Raw genomic sequence first — 17,076 nt, 5'->3', positions numbered from 1 at the left:
TCGGGGCATCTTTCAGAATCACTAATGTGTCAATTTGCTTAACCATTTAGATAGACTTGGCCCACATGGACGATTTGCTTTTCCTATTCCAGGTGTTAAGAATTCCCTTGCCGTTTTCGAGTGAATATTAAAATGCAGCTACTGGCCAGATTAAGCCCAAAGCTGTCTTGGATAAAATTCATTCCATTAGTCCGTATTCGGACGGGACAAAAAATAGCGCTAGTAATGGGACCGTTGTCACTCGCTCGACAATACCCACTTAATCATGGTGTCCACCTTTCAAACTAGACTCTCTTCCAACCCAATTCTGNATTTTAATAGAATTAGCCAAAAACAACACAAACGCATAATGATTAAATAAAAAGGAGTTGGCCCAATCGGCCCTTGATGTGGTAGAGGCTGAGTGACAAAGCGCCCTCTGAAGTGCAGAACGTAAAACATACTTCGTGCAGGGTAAGGGGCTATAAGTAACACGTGGTTATACTTCATGAAACTTGGTGGAAATGTCGAAGGTTTGTTTTGCTTCAATATACCAGTTATAAGTTCTCAACAAGGCAAACAATATTTTGAATCAAAATCTAACTTTCTAGTTTTTTAGGGAGATCATGCATTCCAAATGTTTCGTTTTTCTAAATTTGTCCTTGGAAAGAAACACCTTCTTTTAAGCAAACAACTTGCTGAATGCAGTAGTAGTGACCGAGATCAGTAGCCATTTTGGCTTTTGTACATCAAATAAGACCTACGATTTGGCTTGGGCTTATGGGTGGCCAAAAACGAGTTATTTGATACCAGGTAGAACACAATATTATAACAATAAAAGCTTGAGAAATAATAGACCCGGAAATCAGATAAATTTCTCGAAATGCAAACGATTTTCAACGCAAAACCAGTCTTCAGTGTGTGCCAAGGTATATCAGGCAAATAAATATCTGGTTAAACCCGGTGCAGCATAATAAAACGATGGCAAATTGGGCAGATGAGGTCCATTTTCCAAGGGTGGAGAACTCCACTCAAGACCAACTATATATAACCCGCCAGCCAATTGAGCCACATCAGCTCTTTGTGATAGACGCACAGGTGACCGACAGAGGTCAAACCCCTCACTCACACTTAAATTCAAGGAGTCACGCGATGGCAAAAAAGTACCTCGAGGAGTTGCCGTTTCCCAACTTTAAGAAGAGGATCTTCCTTCAACTCCAGATGGGATGAATTACCCTCAATACGTGGAATAATAATCTGGATTCAAACCCCACGGTGGGTCTTGCAAGTATACCTGCCATGAATACGAAGAGCAACTCTCCCGATTATTTTCACCGTCGGTGGTCGACTTCGCATTTGAATAGAGGAAAAACATTGTCATTCTCCCTCTTCCTCGAGCATTGAAGCTCGTTTTGGGTGCACCTGGTTTCGTGTTTTGTCAATGAATCTGGTTACGTACACTCGTAAAACTGAAACTTTCCCCACTTGAAAGGTGGATCCACTCATTCCGTGGGTCAAACGGATGTTTCGTTCACAAAGGATTCTTGAATCTCTTGGTCTGTTTTTTGCCCAATCAAGAGCCAAGATCCGATTACCTTTTGGTCAAAATAGGTTAAAAGATCCAGATCAGGGCGACAAAAAGGGGCTGCATGGGGAAGAGGGGGCTTTTTGCATGTGGGAATCCTCCAGACATTTGGGAGGAGAAGGAGGGATGGAGGCTTTGAAACACATTTTCTTGGTGGGCTTTTAGCCGTTGCCACCCTTCATTTGTGGTTAACAAGATCATCTAGCGCTCCATATTAGGCTTGAAACCATTTTCCATATTGCTTGGAATCTGAAACTTCTTTGGTCAAGCGATTCGCGTCTACTTTACGTAAGTGGGGGGAGCGAGAGAGAACAGTTCAATTTAGAGGACTATTTGAAGGAGAGGTACATAACGACTTGGATTTGATCTTGTGTCAGTGTGCAAGGCAACCAGCATTCACGACCAGGTCTTCTTGAAGAACAGCAGCTATTGGACGATAGCCTGATGACTCTTTGTCTCTATATTTGGAGCCTGCCCTCACCTCCGACCAAGAAATCTGGGATAAGATTAGACGACGTCTCATCTGGTTTCAGTGGTTTGGGAACTGTTGCTTTGTTGTTGTTTGATGATCCGATTGTAACTGGCCTCATTATAAAATTGAATCAGGCTGGCTATGAATTTAGAATTCTTTCATTAGATATCTCCATGAGGATCAAGTCAAGTGCCCATACCAGTCCGTGCACACTCATTTAAGAGATCATTGCCATTCAGATCAAAGTCGTCAGTGATGGTGTTATCACAAGTGCTCAATCGAGTGCTCAACCAACGACAGACGTGGTTCTCTTTGCCACCAAGGAAGATTGGATTTGTTCAGGTTTGGGCATGTGCTCACGAACAACATGAAGCGGTGCCATCCCCCAAGCATTGGATTAATGCTTGAACGAGAAGAATACCGAAGTGTATTTGCACTCAGCCATGTCCAATAAGATTTGTTATTATCTGCCATGTCATGAAAGAGAGGTATGTAGTATGTATTGTACATGCCGACTTGTATTCCATCCCCTTTGAACTTTGTGTTCCAAGATCCATTTGCCAAAATCGCATTCTAGCGTGTAATCTACATTCTGTTTAAAAGTCATCCACAAACCGTTTCGGATCAGTTCTGAATCTAAAACCCCAACGATGATCAATGAGGCTTGGGTATATTGGAAAATAATAATGCTACGCTATCAATATCAAGAAGGCTCAAAGGTTTTAAGTTTTCTCTACCGGCAGACAGAGGTGCCGTTGACGATGAATGAACAGAAGGGGAGCTACTGAATACCATGCTTAAGTACCGTAAACCAATGCAAATCTACACCACCACTCGCTTCGAATCCTTCCGAATGTTGATCATTAACTTCTCTTATGATCACGATCATCATCGTTACCAGAAGCCAGAAGCCACCATGAAGTCGTATTCTTCGTTTTGCCATCGATCTGCCTTCGTTCTTTCCAAGTGTTCAATCGATAACAACCTCTTGGAACTTAGTGTGGGGTGAGGAAAAATCATCTTACCAACAAAAGTGAAATCAGCTTGGACAAAATTGGGAACATTCTTTCACACGACATTTTGGGAGAATCCGCATTCAAAATGGTCGAGGCACAGGTTCAAAGATAGATCGTTTTGGTTGGGAAAATCGTTTTAGAAAACTGGTTTCAACAATTGAGAGACAATTTCGGCTGTCCGACGCGACAAATAAAACAATTTGTCAAGTAATGAATGGCCACCCTGAATTGCACACGCCAAATGATAGGACACTCAGTCTTCTTTGTGTTTTAACGTCAAAAGAAACCTCATCTACACTAACAAGAATGCCAACGACCTGCCCTAAGATTGATTTCTACTTGACAAAAGACAAACGACAGTACAAAATTTCTCCACCTCAGTCCAAACAGTGAGTTCATTTGACTCATAAATCTTGGAGTCATTCGGCCCGCATTTTCTTGACCAATTTGTCAGTTTGCTTTCCAAGAGAACGAGGGGAAAATGGAGCGACTTGGGCAATATTTCTCTGAAAGACCGTTTAAGGTGGCGATGAAATGCCGCCTGAATTCAGATAAGACCACATTTCCAATTCAGGCCTTGATGATGGTCTCTTTGGCATTAGGGCTCATTAAAAGCAGGCAAGTTTCGACATCCGTAATCACCCGGTCTCACCCCATTCTAGTCTTGAGACTGAGAGATTAGATGTAAGCGTATTCGACAAGTTTACATTGGCCCATGATTTTATTTTATCAAGATTTATTAGCATCCACCTTTTAGCATGGCTTGGGTAATTGTTCATCAAACAAAAAAATTGCTGTAGAGCAATCTCGAGAAATTTTAGAAATAGAGTTTTTCTTCGCCAGGAGCTTTGGAAGCATCAACACAGAAATACTTGAGTTGGCCATGAAATTTGGTTGTCCTGGGATCCTATTCTTGGAATCAGACTTATGGAGAATCGCTTTTTCCCATAACCTTTGCATAGTTCACATGATAAACATTCAACGAAACAAGTGAAGAGGGCTGGTCTGAGAATACAAGAGAGTGAATATGTATTCACCACCCAAAAGAATGCCAAGAGAACGAGGGATGGTATAGGATGGCCATGCCAAGAAATCTTGAATCGTGAGCTCAATTATGACATTCGGCCCTATTTGGGTTCACATCAAACAATCTCGTTCATGAATCATCATCATCATCATCCTTTACCGACACGAATGTACATACCCCAAGCATGAACTCCTTTCTCCCCATCCTCGATCCAGATTTAGCCTGGGTAAATGGTTGTGGTGCTCAAGATGGTGAAAGTGCACATTTTTCGAGTCTACCCCAACAATTAGTAACTGTTGAACTCGTCGAGGATCGTTCTTTCACCCAGGAGGTCCATTGAATCGCAAATATTGGGGTTCTTCAAGGCGAAGTCCTTGCACCATCTGTCACGTGATCTCTAGTGGAAATTCATGCGCACTTCAGAGTGCTTTTGACTTTTCACGCATTCAGCACTTAATCTTGCGGCGTGGAAAAAGAGCCAGCATTTTATAACCACCCTGTCGTGGCAAATCACCTTTCATGGCAATCACAAGGGCTTCCAAGAAACCACCTCCTTACTTAAAAAACGATGGTGCTACTCAGCATGTCCAGTCTCACTTCTAAAGATGGGTATAAAACAGCCAATGTTTCCTGCATGGAGTTTACATGCCAATAAAACCAAAGCATATCAGAGATTTCGCCCACAAACGTCCGACGAAAGTGCACTCTTGAGACTTGACCAAGTTCAGATCAGGGCATAAAATGAATGCACCTGGAAAATTGCAAGTCTCCTCTAACCATCCTAGCCTCCTTCCTTTCAGCTCTTGTCTTGTGTCTTTTGAGTTTTGAGGAGCGCTTAAAAATCGAGATCGTGCACAGGGCCCTCATGTGAGCCCAAAGAGATCGTCCGAGAACGACTCTGTGTGCTTGATGCAGAGCTCTGGACTAAGTAGAAGGCTCGTCACATTAGACCTCTTCCGGTATCTTTCAACTATATTTTTGTGCATAAAGAATGGTGCTTGTGATGTGGAGGATAGTCCACGCTCAATCGACACCATCATCATCATCATCATCATCATCACCGTCGTATACACCTTGGGCATAATTTGAAGTAGGACGCGAGTGTGAGAGAGAAAAGTGTTTTTAACGCAGAATTGCATCCCAATTGAGAGGAGGAGGCGGACGAATTAGCCCAGTATCATCAAGCGTAGACAACAGCGTCAAAAAATGGATACTATCTTCCTTATGATGTCGTAGTAAGGAGACTCACTGGCCACCCCGATCTCGCTTGAACAGTAGGATTGCATGTTGAAAGGTGATGAGCAAAACCCGAGGTTCATTAAGTCGACAGTGTGCCCCGATATCATCTCACTAGAATTGGCTTACCTGAAATCGAAAAATGTCTTTATGTTGAAGGTATCACTTTTTACTTCCCTATTCCGGCCAAGGTTGAAGCTTTTGGGGGGATTTACAACCCGAGTCTAGGAATAATCTGAATGTTTTTTTGACCCGGACCATTGTTCTCTGTTAATTTTACGAGTCTTTTCATTGAAGGAAAGAGTTGTGCCGTCAAAAGGCATATTATCAGTGTACAGAGAGGATCGTGTTGGGAATTTTGAACTTCGTAAATTGGAGACAGACCTCATAAAGGAAACAAAAACACTCGTTCACAATTCCACTTTCCTTCGAAGAATCCATTCGTCAAGTCTCATCCCCGTCCAGGACAAGCTAGAAGGGACAAAACGGTCTTGGGTCGAACTGCATTCCAATTTGATTTGTCTTAGATCGTTGCATCCGAAGAGGAGCGGTATTTCCTCTGATCCACATCTTATCTTCCTGCATCTCTCTCGATCAAAGTCAAGCAAATGTCGATAAGTTCTATAGCAACGAAATCTGTTACGGAACCTGCCACCTTCATGTTGAACGGATCTAGTGTTCGCTCCCATTGAAAACAAGAAGAGCAAAACGCGAAGAGGGATGTTTATTTTGGAACACTCGGTCACATATGGTCTATGTATCATGGCTTGGAATGAATTCCACCCCATGCAAGTATGTGTGTTCTTGATGGCTGGGATTGTTTGCTTGAGGCTACAGAGAGCAGAGGACGAGATAGGGAGTCTGGAAGTCGAAGTAGTTTCGGTATGATTTAGTGTCACTGACACGGACTGTACTGTGACTTGAGCTATTCCGCAGTTCTGACTCGGGCGAAACCCGTTGAGCTGCCAAATTTGCGCAGTTACTTAGATTTGGCACTCTGTTCCAACAATCAAGTGGAAAGTCGACTTCGCCCCAAGAATCAAAGTTGAAAGAGTTAATTATGACCCTCGCCAGGGTATAATTAGGCTCACCTGAAGCTCAATAGGTCCTTTTGTGAGCCAGTTCAAGGCTCCTAACGAATACCTCTTGCCATTCATGAAATCTTAACCCCTCCAAGTGACAATTTCCACCAAGGACTGGCAAATCACGAGAGAACCAAATCGCATTATTAACAACCCTTCCGAACTTCAAGGAGAGAGGAAAATAACATCAACCACTGACTTATTACCTCTCCCACATAAATGGTGTCATTTTCTGGCTCTCAACTTGAGATTCGTCGAGGATTTGCATGAACAAAAAAATGCAACAACTGTTGCCAAGGCTTGAGCCGCTCATAATGAAGTCATAAAACGCCTGTCAAAAACGCCATTTGAGTCAAAAGCACAAGCGGATTTCAGTCATTAACAACACTTCCTACTCAATCAAGGGTGCCAAGTTAAATAAGCTCAAAAGCGTCTGCATTCATTGAATCCCAAAACCCATTTTTGGGTATGGAGAATGCCCCGAGGGTGTGTAAATGATGTAATAATCAAACCCTCTAAGGATTCGTCACGGAATGGACAACTTGGACTGAAGAGAAAGGTTGTCCCATTTCACACCCACTTTGGTGGTAGGTTGGTTGATGCAAGTGGCAAATATTGCAGCCATCAACAAAAGGGCGATATAATCAAGTGCAAATTTTGAATACTACTTTCATTCAGTGACATGCAAAAAGCCCACGTGGAGCAAACAAGCGCTGATAATGCCCAATTAATTCGCCATCTGGTATTGCTAAGGTTTACGGTTCTGAATGTATCGAACTATACAAGGTTTGGCAATGTCAATATCAATCTGTTGATTGGCACACCTGGCAAAGATGCACTGAAAAATAATCATCTGCTCTCATGCCATTATTAAAGAGCAAAAAAAACTATCTCATGCCAAGAAGGCCTAGATTTATGGCCAATAAAGCAATCTCAGCATCACCATCTTCTTACAACCCGATAATTTGTGGCTCAAAATTGAAACCTCGATCAATAGCGAAATAATTTGCTACTTCAATATCGCAATGGAATCGTTAGTCCAACCGAGTATTTCTGCCACTGCCACCACAAAGAGGCATTGGTAGAAAGACGAGGGCGTCAACTGCTTGCATCACGTTGCACACGCCTTGTCCCACCCATTTTCATGCTTTTTTGCACATGCTCTTCAATAATGTCACTTCTTCAAAATAAATTGCCAGCAAGCCTTCTTCAAATGTCAGTGAATGAGCATTGCAGATTGAAAGCGCTATATAAGGAATGCCGGTGTTGGTGAAAGACAGGCCTCCTTGGGTATTAATTAGCCCAATTTGGTTTTGCCACCAAGGCAAGGTTGAGTGGGTTTCCAAGTGTTACGTCAGAGTGGTGCCAAAAAACGCCTTCCAAAACACAGTCATCCATTGTTATGACAGAAGCATAACAGCAACATCTTCAGATTGCAGATCATCTTCAATCATTTACTTTGAATTTTGGGCGCGAAGACGCTTCATACCAATGCGGGACCATAACTATTGGAAGTGGTTTTGATCGGCTTTGGATAAGTGAAGGCATTAGAACTGAGAAGAAAAAAAAAGCACCATTCACATTCGTTTTGATCACATAAATCGTACTGCCTGTGACAAAAAAGCCTCTTGATTTACTACCTAATGACGCTCAAGATGCTGATCTAAATTGTCTATCAAGCCACATTGAATGTCATTTTGAAAACCTTTGTGATACAGATGGGAGTAAAAGGGCTAAAAGGTAAACAGGTAAAACGAACGTTGATAAATATGTGAAATAAACTGACGTATTAGTTCGGGCTCAGCTACCTTAAATGGTGTCTCCGCGTCCTGATAAGTGCCTCTTCACTCCATAATACTCCATATTCTGCGGTTTCAGCAACCCATCATCAACAGCCATTTTTTCATTTGCCATTGAACTTGAAATTCTGGAAGACGCCCACGTTAGATAATCATGTTTCTCATCTTTCAAAGAGCCTCATGAACGAGATGACAACTGACTCCTAGGAACAGAACAGACGTACTCGTAGGTGCATACAAGTATGTTGCCTCAGCAGTACTCTTAAGACGAACTTGGGACCTTCACCACTATTCACACCGAGCGAAAATTGGCAACATCCCTCCATTCGAAATGCATTTGCGGGTTTAGAAGACGATTCGAAAACCCATTGAAACGAGGAGCAAATACGACGACGACGACAAAGGCAGTGAACCGGTACGTAGGCGAAGCTCATTAATACGTTGTAACTAGAGATAACAAAAGGCTCATCCACTTGAAAGAACTCCCAATTGTCAGTGGTTGAACTGGATTGAACCATAAAAGGGCACTTATTTGTCGACCGCGAGCTTCTATTACAAGTATGTACTCGGTTTTGGTCTAATTCAAAGCTCCACAGGAAGTTCAGTAAGTTGGAGCTTTACAAAAATGACAGTCCTTCCTTGATCAAATTTCGATCCAAATGCTCCCCTCATTCGCTGGTATGACTCGGAAAAAATGGGAGCTTTGTAACAGGCTTTTTTGCCAAGCAGGATCTACAATAACCAACAAGCAACCCTTTCCCGGAGATTAACCCAACTTGGAATTCGCCATGCTTCAGATATCATCTCGACTCAATGTTGAATATGCAAAGAAATGCACATGCGGATGATTTGATGGGACTGGAAGGTGAGATTGACATTTCATGAATAACCTGATGGCTTACATGAAACATATCCATCCCCTCTTCTGGGTGCAGTCCCTGACTGACATACTCGTTCAAGCAATCAGTCACTCATTCTCCAAAGTAAGTGGGGCCATGCCAATCAAACACGCCATTTCGAACAGCTGACTGAATTGAAGTGGATGCTCAAATATCAGAATGGAAGTAGACCAAACTCAAATGGGGTGGCGGTTTTTTTTTTGAGGATACTGGAGAGGATGTCATGCTTCAAGAGTAGGATTTGACTAAGATCTAAAATTTGCCTACTTGCATAATTTAGGATAGGCATTCCAATCTAAGCATTCGCTTTTCTGATGATTTCAGGGTGGCTTAAAGTTGGCCTCGGATTTGCGATTGTGGGATGTTGATATCTTGAGGAAGTGCTGGAGTTAGGTGCTCAGGTTCTGAGCACCGGGTCCATTACGGTTCACATAAAAAAGCCCCGACAATTTTGTTCACTTAACACCTTTGGCCCTTGACCAAGAGTCTGAAAGGGAGGACTCGCCCTGCCAGAACTGATTACTACAACTTCCAGACATTCATCACTTCCATTCTTTTCTCGGCTTTGCCATGACACCTGTCTGCTAAAGATTTTAGAGACCAAGAAGTTGAAGTCGGTAGTAAACCTTATGTTCCAAGGGAGGGGAAAAAACTTCAAGAAACCCTACCTCGTCGTTAAGCATCTCCATCTTGGTGTGCATCATGTCAGAGAGGTTCTTGTAGAAGCCCGATTGGTTGGGCTTTCTCTGCAGAGCCGACTCGACATCATCTTTGAATTGCATCCATGCCTTCGTAATATCGGTCTTCTTCTTTTCCCGTGATTTGGCACCTTTCTTGTCGATGGCACGTGACTCGCTTGCCGTTCGGTTCAGATGATGAGCATCTTGATAATGATAATGGTGATGGCCAGGGTGACCTGGTGACATTCCATCGCTATGACTTTTCGTATAGAGTTTCGCTCGGCGTCCCAAGCTCCCGAGTCTATCTTCACTAGAGAATCTACTAGTGCTGGATCCAAACGCGTATCCTGCTCCGCTAGTATTGGCCTTCTTGCTAATAGTCGCTGATAAGGCCCTTGTAGCTCCACTTCCAGATCTTGGAGTCGGGGTAATGGGTGGCGAATTGCTGGAAGACACCTCTGATGACTCATCAGAGGATCTCCTACCACGGTCTCCCCATCTCACTTTGGGAACTGGAGACGGGGACTCTTTTCTGCGCCTCTGCGGTTTGTTATTCACATCTGATCCAGAGCCGTTGGATCCGACCCTCGTCAAATAGTCACGTCTCTCCATCCTTTGACGATGTCGAATTTCCGATGGAGACCCTAAAAATTCATCGTCCGAGGCACCATGAATTAGATGTTGTTTCCGGTCTTGAGACGAAACATCACATTCTTGCACTATGTCCACAATTTGGGTCGAGTTGGACCTAATTGAAGGGCGCTTGGGTTGAAGATGACTTTCATTATCGGAGCTAAAGTGACCCGAGTCGTGGTCAACGTCATCATGCCGACCAGCCGTCATCAATCGTCCACGTCTTTCATGGCTCAAATTGTGCATACTGTTCGTGTTTCTGGCGTTGTACGCGTGAAGGTTTTGCATCCGTTTCATTTCTATGGTCATCTTCCGACTATCCGAAGCGGTTCTCTCGGCCCTCACCTTAGCTGTCGTGGCCAAGGTGGGCGAGGTGAACAATCGTTGAGCCACGGAGGCAGAATTGGACCGTTTTGAGACATTGTTAGCACCTGATCCATGACTGCCCCTCGGGCCCAGAGTTGGAGACTGGGGAGCACAATCGGAAGAATGAGACCTGCCATTGACAATCCGCTTTCCCACCGAGGAACTGAGAATATCTGGCACGTTGGTGATGAACGACTCATCGCCACTACTGCTGGACTCATTATGTTCCAGGGAACATGATCGACCAGCTGGGGTCTTCATCTGGGCTTTTTCTTTGGCGACTCCATGTCCGTGAAGAGTGCCACAACATCCTTTATGAAGGGATTTCCGATCAACGTGCGGAGAGTCGCCTCCCCTCAGGGAGGTTTCGAAAGCACCAAGAAGGACTGGCATGTCCAATACGAGCGACGCACACCACTTCCAATCAACTATTTACAAGTTCACTAAATCACACACCTTTCTTTGTTAAAAATTATCAATGCTCGATTGTCATCCTCGATTTCTTCTTCAGACCACAGAGGATGCCAATGTCACATCATTCCCTATGCACTTCATGGACACAAGTCAAAGCACTGACTGAATCCAAGTGTTGAGCGAGCACGTCTTCTTCCTCGCGTTCTTCACCCATCTGCCGTCTACGGCGCCAAACTCGAGCGCAAAGCGCGAGGATCCCTTCACGTGGGCCCGAATTGAACACACTCAAGAAGATGAAGGCAACTGCAGGCAAAAGCAGAACTGTCCCCACTGTCTTGCTTGGAGTGCCCAATGCTCACGTAAGACAGTCCTTCAAGTCCAGGTCATTTCATAAACGGTCCACATGATTCACTCGAGAAGGTGTCCAGGACTACTACCCTACCAATGGTAGCCTCCGGGCTCCGCCATTGACAACACTCGCTACGACGAGAGTGGCAACATGTGTTATTGAGGGATTCAATGAACATGCGAGTGGAAAATGTGAATGTGTATCAGCAAAACCGCCATGGGGCCGAACACCATTGTCTCCATATCTTTGACAAGTGGAATAAGTTGGAAGTTTCCCAAGCAATTAATGCCATCCAGGAACCAACGGCGTGGCAATCTACACTTCATTTTCTCTTTCAAATTATTCCTATGAACTACTCTGGTGCTAGGTATTGGCCATCAAATACGTACAGAGGGAGAGGGTTGGATTATTACATGAGAGAAGACGCCTCTTTTAGACTATGTTGTCTCGTGGTTTCAACCCATTGATTGGATTGAAGGGGACTTGGCCAGATCCATTCACTTCACTCGGGCAATTACGACGCCCGACACATTTCAGATTTGCCATATTAGTCAGGAAAATTCGGCACGAGGGTTGCCAGATCTTAAAGTGCCCGTTTCTTGAGGACCTTGAGGGTGAAAAGGGGTCCGGCCCAACAATCATCTTCTGACCAAACTATTACACTTTCCCTCCTTGATCGGAATTCTGTGACGAAATATCCAGCCACTTTAAGATATCCTGGTCAAATTCTAGGGGTAAATATCCATGGCCATCCTCCCATCCCAGTTGATTCTGGGCATTTACGTTTAAAACAATTTTCATCCAATGGCAGTGATTGACTCCAACCTTCGCCCCCGATAATCACTTGCCCTCAGAATGGTCCAATTTCCAGAAACCGATCCGAAGATACCTCAAAAATTCCAATCAATTCATCTTGATAAACATCTTAAGTAAGTCAGGACCTTCTGTTTCTGGATCAAGATCCCCATCTCTTACATTAATATCAAGACTTCATGAAAACGGAACTTTGAGCCTCAGACGCCAACCAAAACATGTTTACGTCCACCCAAGATACTATTCTATAATATGGCTATGATTATTGAGCAGCGCAACACCCCAATCTCAGAATAATAAAATAATAATAACAATTTCCAGAACCGCTCATGGCAATCATGAAACCATTTATTATGCCTTCAAAATGGACAATTGAGGTGTCATTGTGTGCTCGGAACAAGTTTTGCAAGTCAAATGTCAATTTTGATCAATCATCCACATTGTGAGCGAGCAACACGTCAGATACAGTACATTGCTATATATGTAAGAAAGGAATGTCAGCTCAGCTTCTCGCATCAAACCAAAGTCGACATTTGGTAATCCTCTTTCTAGGTGTGAGATCGATTTGGATTGGCGAGTCTCGATCCTTGGTGGAGCAATTACAAGTCGAATCGTGTGCTCTTTGACCATCAGAGATTCACTCGATCACGCTAAGCATTATATGTAAAGTAATTAGAATTGCATGACGGATGAATCGATCTATCAACACGAAAACCATCTGGCATGTTCATGGTGCCTTTTGAGCCCCACTCCGAGATTGTGCGAGGCAGTTGTTAGCTGGCCATAATCCTGGCTTGGACAACAAGGAACTCGGAGACGTGATCAAAAAGGCGCGATACAACCCATTCTTTTTCATTGGATCCAGAGTCATTTGTCATTAGAACGACATTCTCTTTGGAATATGAAAAAAGGCATGAATGATTTTCAGGATTCAATGTACGTACAAAAGTGGGTACCGAACACCCAGAAGGTCCTTGTTGGCTCTGGGGTTGTTGCTGAAATCACAAGTCAGCCAGGAAGTGATAATAACATTTGCCGTGCAAAGAGGGCAAGAACCATAGCGAAGGCATTTAGATATTTTTGCGCCTTTCTTTGGCATGAATTTCGATCATCTGACGAACGAACTTGAGCCTTTACGATGATTTCATTGGGATGTGTGTCTCTTTTGTGTTTTGGCCACCAAATTAAGTATATCAGAGGTTGCGCGAGTTTTTGTGCCTTAAAATCTTAAGAGAGGTTGCGCGAGTTTTTGTGCCTTAAAATCTTATGAGAGGTTGCGAAGGTTCAAAGATTATATTAGCGTAGCTTTCCTGGTTTGAATTAGTACGATTTCAAACCTTGCTGGGTTAATCATTAGATCCTAATGAACATAGTTAGCTCAAGCAAGTTAGGCTGAAGTGAATTAGCATATCCCTAGATATTGGCCTCATGGTACACGAATAATGTGACTGCTAAATTGAATTCGTGTTTCAGTAATATACCAAAGTATGTTTAGTTTCAGCTGCACCCAATCAACCTCTTTAGGGTATCGATTATTCGTACATACTACAAGGTCAACGATCTATCAACAATCTTTCCATTAACTAGGCCAATCTCACCTTTTTGACGACTAAAGGAAGGATTGATTCACCGATTCTTTGTTACATGAAAAAAAACCGCTTGGACAATGTACAAATAAGGCTAAGTACAAATTGTTAACTTATTTAGCCATCTTCGAGAGAGTATAAATTTAGACCCCCTTTTAAAAGAACCTCTTCTTATTTTCATTGAATCTTGTATTCTGATCCACATATAAATTTTTTTAAAAATTTTAATAAAAAAAGAAAACATTAAACAGGACGACATTTAACGGACATATATCCAATGGGATAGATGATGTACCTATTTACTGAGGATTTTCTTACCGCTATTGAAAATGCAATTCACATGGGAAGTGTTGCCATTTATATTGCACTCAAATCTAGTTGCAGTGAAAACTTAAATCTAAAATGACAGATATTGTTGATCCGTAATATTTGATGGTAGAGTTTTGATCAAATTCATATACAGATAACCTCCTTTCGAACATATTTCCACGGTTCAAGTAATATTGGCTCTGTTCACAACATTGACCTTGTGACATACCTTATTTCGTTTTAAAATCAAAGGACATCCACCAAAATTGATGGATAATCTATAAAATGATATTTGCCGTGGCATCTGTCAAAATCTATTCTAATTCATTTTACATGACATAAAACATTGCTCGCTATTACAAAATGAATCGATCTAGACTAAAGTAAGCTTAAACTGAAGTGTACCGATTTTGAGATGAAAATGATTCGGCGAAAGAACCTCAAGGTAAATCATTTCAAATCATCAACTCCGGTCAAAATCAATTGGACGGAAAACATTTTGAGGAAATGAACCATCGTTGAAATTGGCTACAATATGTATATGAAACACAATTTCGACAAACTCTATCAACCTTGCTTGATCGGCCTTCTTCTTAACTAGACGTTTTAGCCATGAAATGGGGCCCATAATGCCTAGTGGTGGTCATTGTCCTGTATTGCACTCATGTAATCCGAACAGATTGTATGCATGATATATTCATTTTTCCCAATAAACTAGAATATTCAGGTCTGAATTAGATACAATCAGGAAAAAAGGCAAAAGTGAACATGGAAGGCGAAGCAAGTCTGGGAAACAACTCATTTCAATTACCTTCACGGCACACTTTTTGCTTAAGCAGATGTCTTGCTTAACAAGTATCTTCACATGGTCAATTTCGATTCCAAGTATGTTATCCACAACATCAGTGGAGATAACATAGCCAACCAATCAAGTAGAAAATGTATCTTTAGCCATTTCTATTTCTGCATCTCAATCACTGCAACTTGATCACGATTCCTTATGATTAGAACTAATGCCATGATTCATGATTAAAGGGCAACGAGCGACGTGCATGTACTATTTTGAGCACCTGCTTCCTGTCAATGAATCTTCAGAGTTAAGATGGATCCGGAAGTCGAAAACAATTTTCCATGTCTTGGCTGGATCCCACGTTCTTCACGTTTTGGACATCATTCATTGAACATATGGTTGTCACCTGTGGAATGCAAGAATGAGTGCGTATGCACGTATAGCAAGTACGCGATAACATCATCGCATTCAATCCAAGATCAGGGCGGTGAATATCGGCGAAAGTTGAAGATCGCCGTGGCCAAAACTTTTCCCCCTCCTCCTCCTCCTCCTCCTTCTTCTTCTTGCTCGACCTTCATGAATTGAACGTGGCTAGCTAGCTCCAAGGGGATTCGTGTGAGTGAGAGTGTTTGTGTCCAAAAATAATCACAGACACGATGGATACACACGAATAAAACATCGCATTTCAGAATAGACAGAGACCCTCATCGTGGCCTGGGGCTTGGGACTTGTTATTTATTGTTTCAAGTATGATCACATGTACTCTAATTTTTGTTGACAGATTCTGAATGAAGGCGACGTGGAACGGACAAAGCCGATAGGTTCATATGTTATGTAGGGCCCACTCCAGAGAGGCTGAGAGTGCTACATTTGAACCATGATGACAGACGATGACAGGTGGGAATTGTTATTTTCAAGCATTTCCCAGGTTCAATTTGAGGTGACATTAATAGGAACCTTCAGAAGATCAAGCATACACTATTCTTGCTTTTGGGCGTTGCTTGAAACGGTTGTCGCTTCCTCGATTCAAAACGACGGACGCTCCAGCCACACGGGGTCGAGAAAAATGCACTTCTATTTGAAAATCATATCAATGTGTCTCTGTATCTCTTGGCACTCCGGCACTCCGGGAATTTCCTACTATGAGGGTTCAAGTTTGGCTGGTAGACCAATTTGAAGAACGATTCCCATAGTTTTCTCGACCCAGAAAACAAGGGAGACCTTCTTTGGTTGGTTCAGATTCCACTTCATTTCCTCTCTGGCTCGTTAAAATTGATCTAGATACATATTTATATGGTAGAATGGCTTTGAGATCATGGCTGAATGTCAGATTGAATCGCAGTGGGTAATGAAATAGTCACAACATCACACATCTAGAAGGCACTGTAACTTCGGTGGCGAAAGATTTGCAAGGCTCTCTCCAGGAATTTGGTATCGGGCTCTAACGTGGAATAGCCGAATCTTCCGCCGGAAAAGCGACGACACTTGAATGGCACTGGAATCTTGATCTGAAGGGTTTTACTTGAGCCTCGCTTCATCGGATGGGGGATTCTCATCTTGAGGCGATAGCAGTATGCCATTTTTGTCCAACTCAAACGATATCAGGTCCAAAAACCACTGGTATGGTTTGACTTTAATGAGAGATTCGAACCAATGTGAACGTCACACCGAACCCAAACTGGTTGCGGACCTTGGAATGTGGAATGTTCCCACAATTTTTCTTTCACGAGATGAATCTGATGATGCAACTGACTAAAAGGCACACTTTCATCTCTCAAAGATCTGTGAAATAGAGAGAAATCACGCCGATCTCAAAGTCATCGAATCCAAAACGATCGCTTCGTTGACTTGAATCGGACACACTTTGATGTGGCCTCTCCACGCACTTTGGAAAGATCGCAAAGCTCAAGTGTTTCGGGGATCGAGCTGAAGATTCGAAGTCGAAAAAAATCGTCAGGCGTGTTCGTTCGTCAAAATGTTAACGGCTGGCTTCCAAAACCACGACTGTTGCGGGCTTCAAAGCTCGCAACTGAGATTGGCG

The 17,076-nt window shown here is 42.8% G+C and overlaps 1 protein-coding gene across 4 annotated transcripts in view; it reads right to left on the bottom strand.

The window, feature by feature from the left end:
* Nucleotides 1-17,076, bottom strand: part of LOC131886488 (unconventional myosin-XVIIIa-like) — an 85,511-nt gene that overhangs the window by 49,912 nt on the left and 18,523 nt on the right. The window contains exon 1 of one of the 4 annotated variants that reach the window (XR_009373925.1): nt 9,764-11,365. The exons of 2 other annotated variants lie outside the window; for them this stretch is intronic. Coding sequence is in view for 1 of the 2 variants with exons in the window: in XM_059234850.1 (XP_059090833.1) it covers nt 9,764-11,167 (1,404 nt within the window). In the remaining variant the exon portion in view is untranslated. Of the gene's footprint in view, nt 1-9,763; nt 11,366-17,076 lie in introns of those variants that run through there. One more of the 4 variants, XM_059234850.1, reaches the window with a different exon arrangement.

The sequence above is a fragment of the Tigriopus californicus genome, chromosome 9, assembly GCF_007210705.1.
Source record: "Tigriopus californicus strain San Diego chromosome 9, Tcal_SD_v2.1, whole genome shotgun sequence".
Lineage (NCBI taxonomy): Eukaryota > Metazoa > Arthropoda > Copepoda > Harpacticoida > Harpacticidae > Tigriopus > Tigriopus californicus.
Note: the sequence above shows the minus strand (reverse complement) of the source record. Positions and strands in the feature narration are given on the sequence as shown.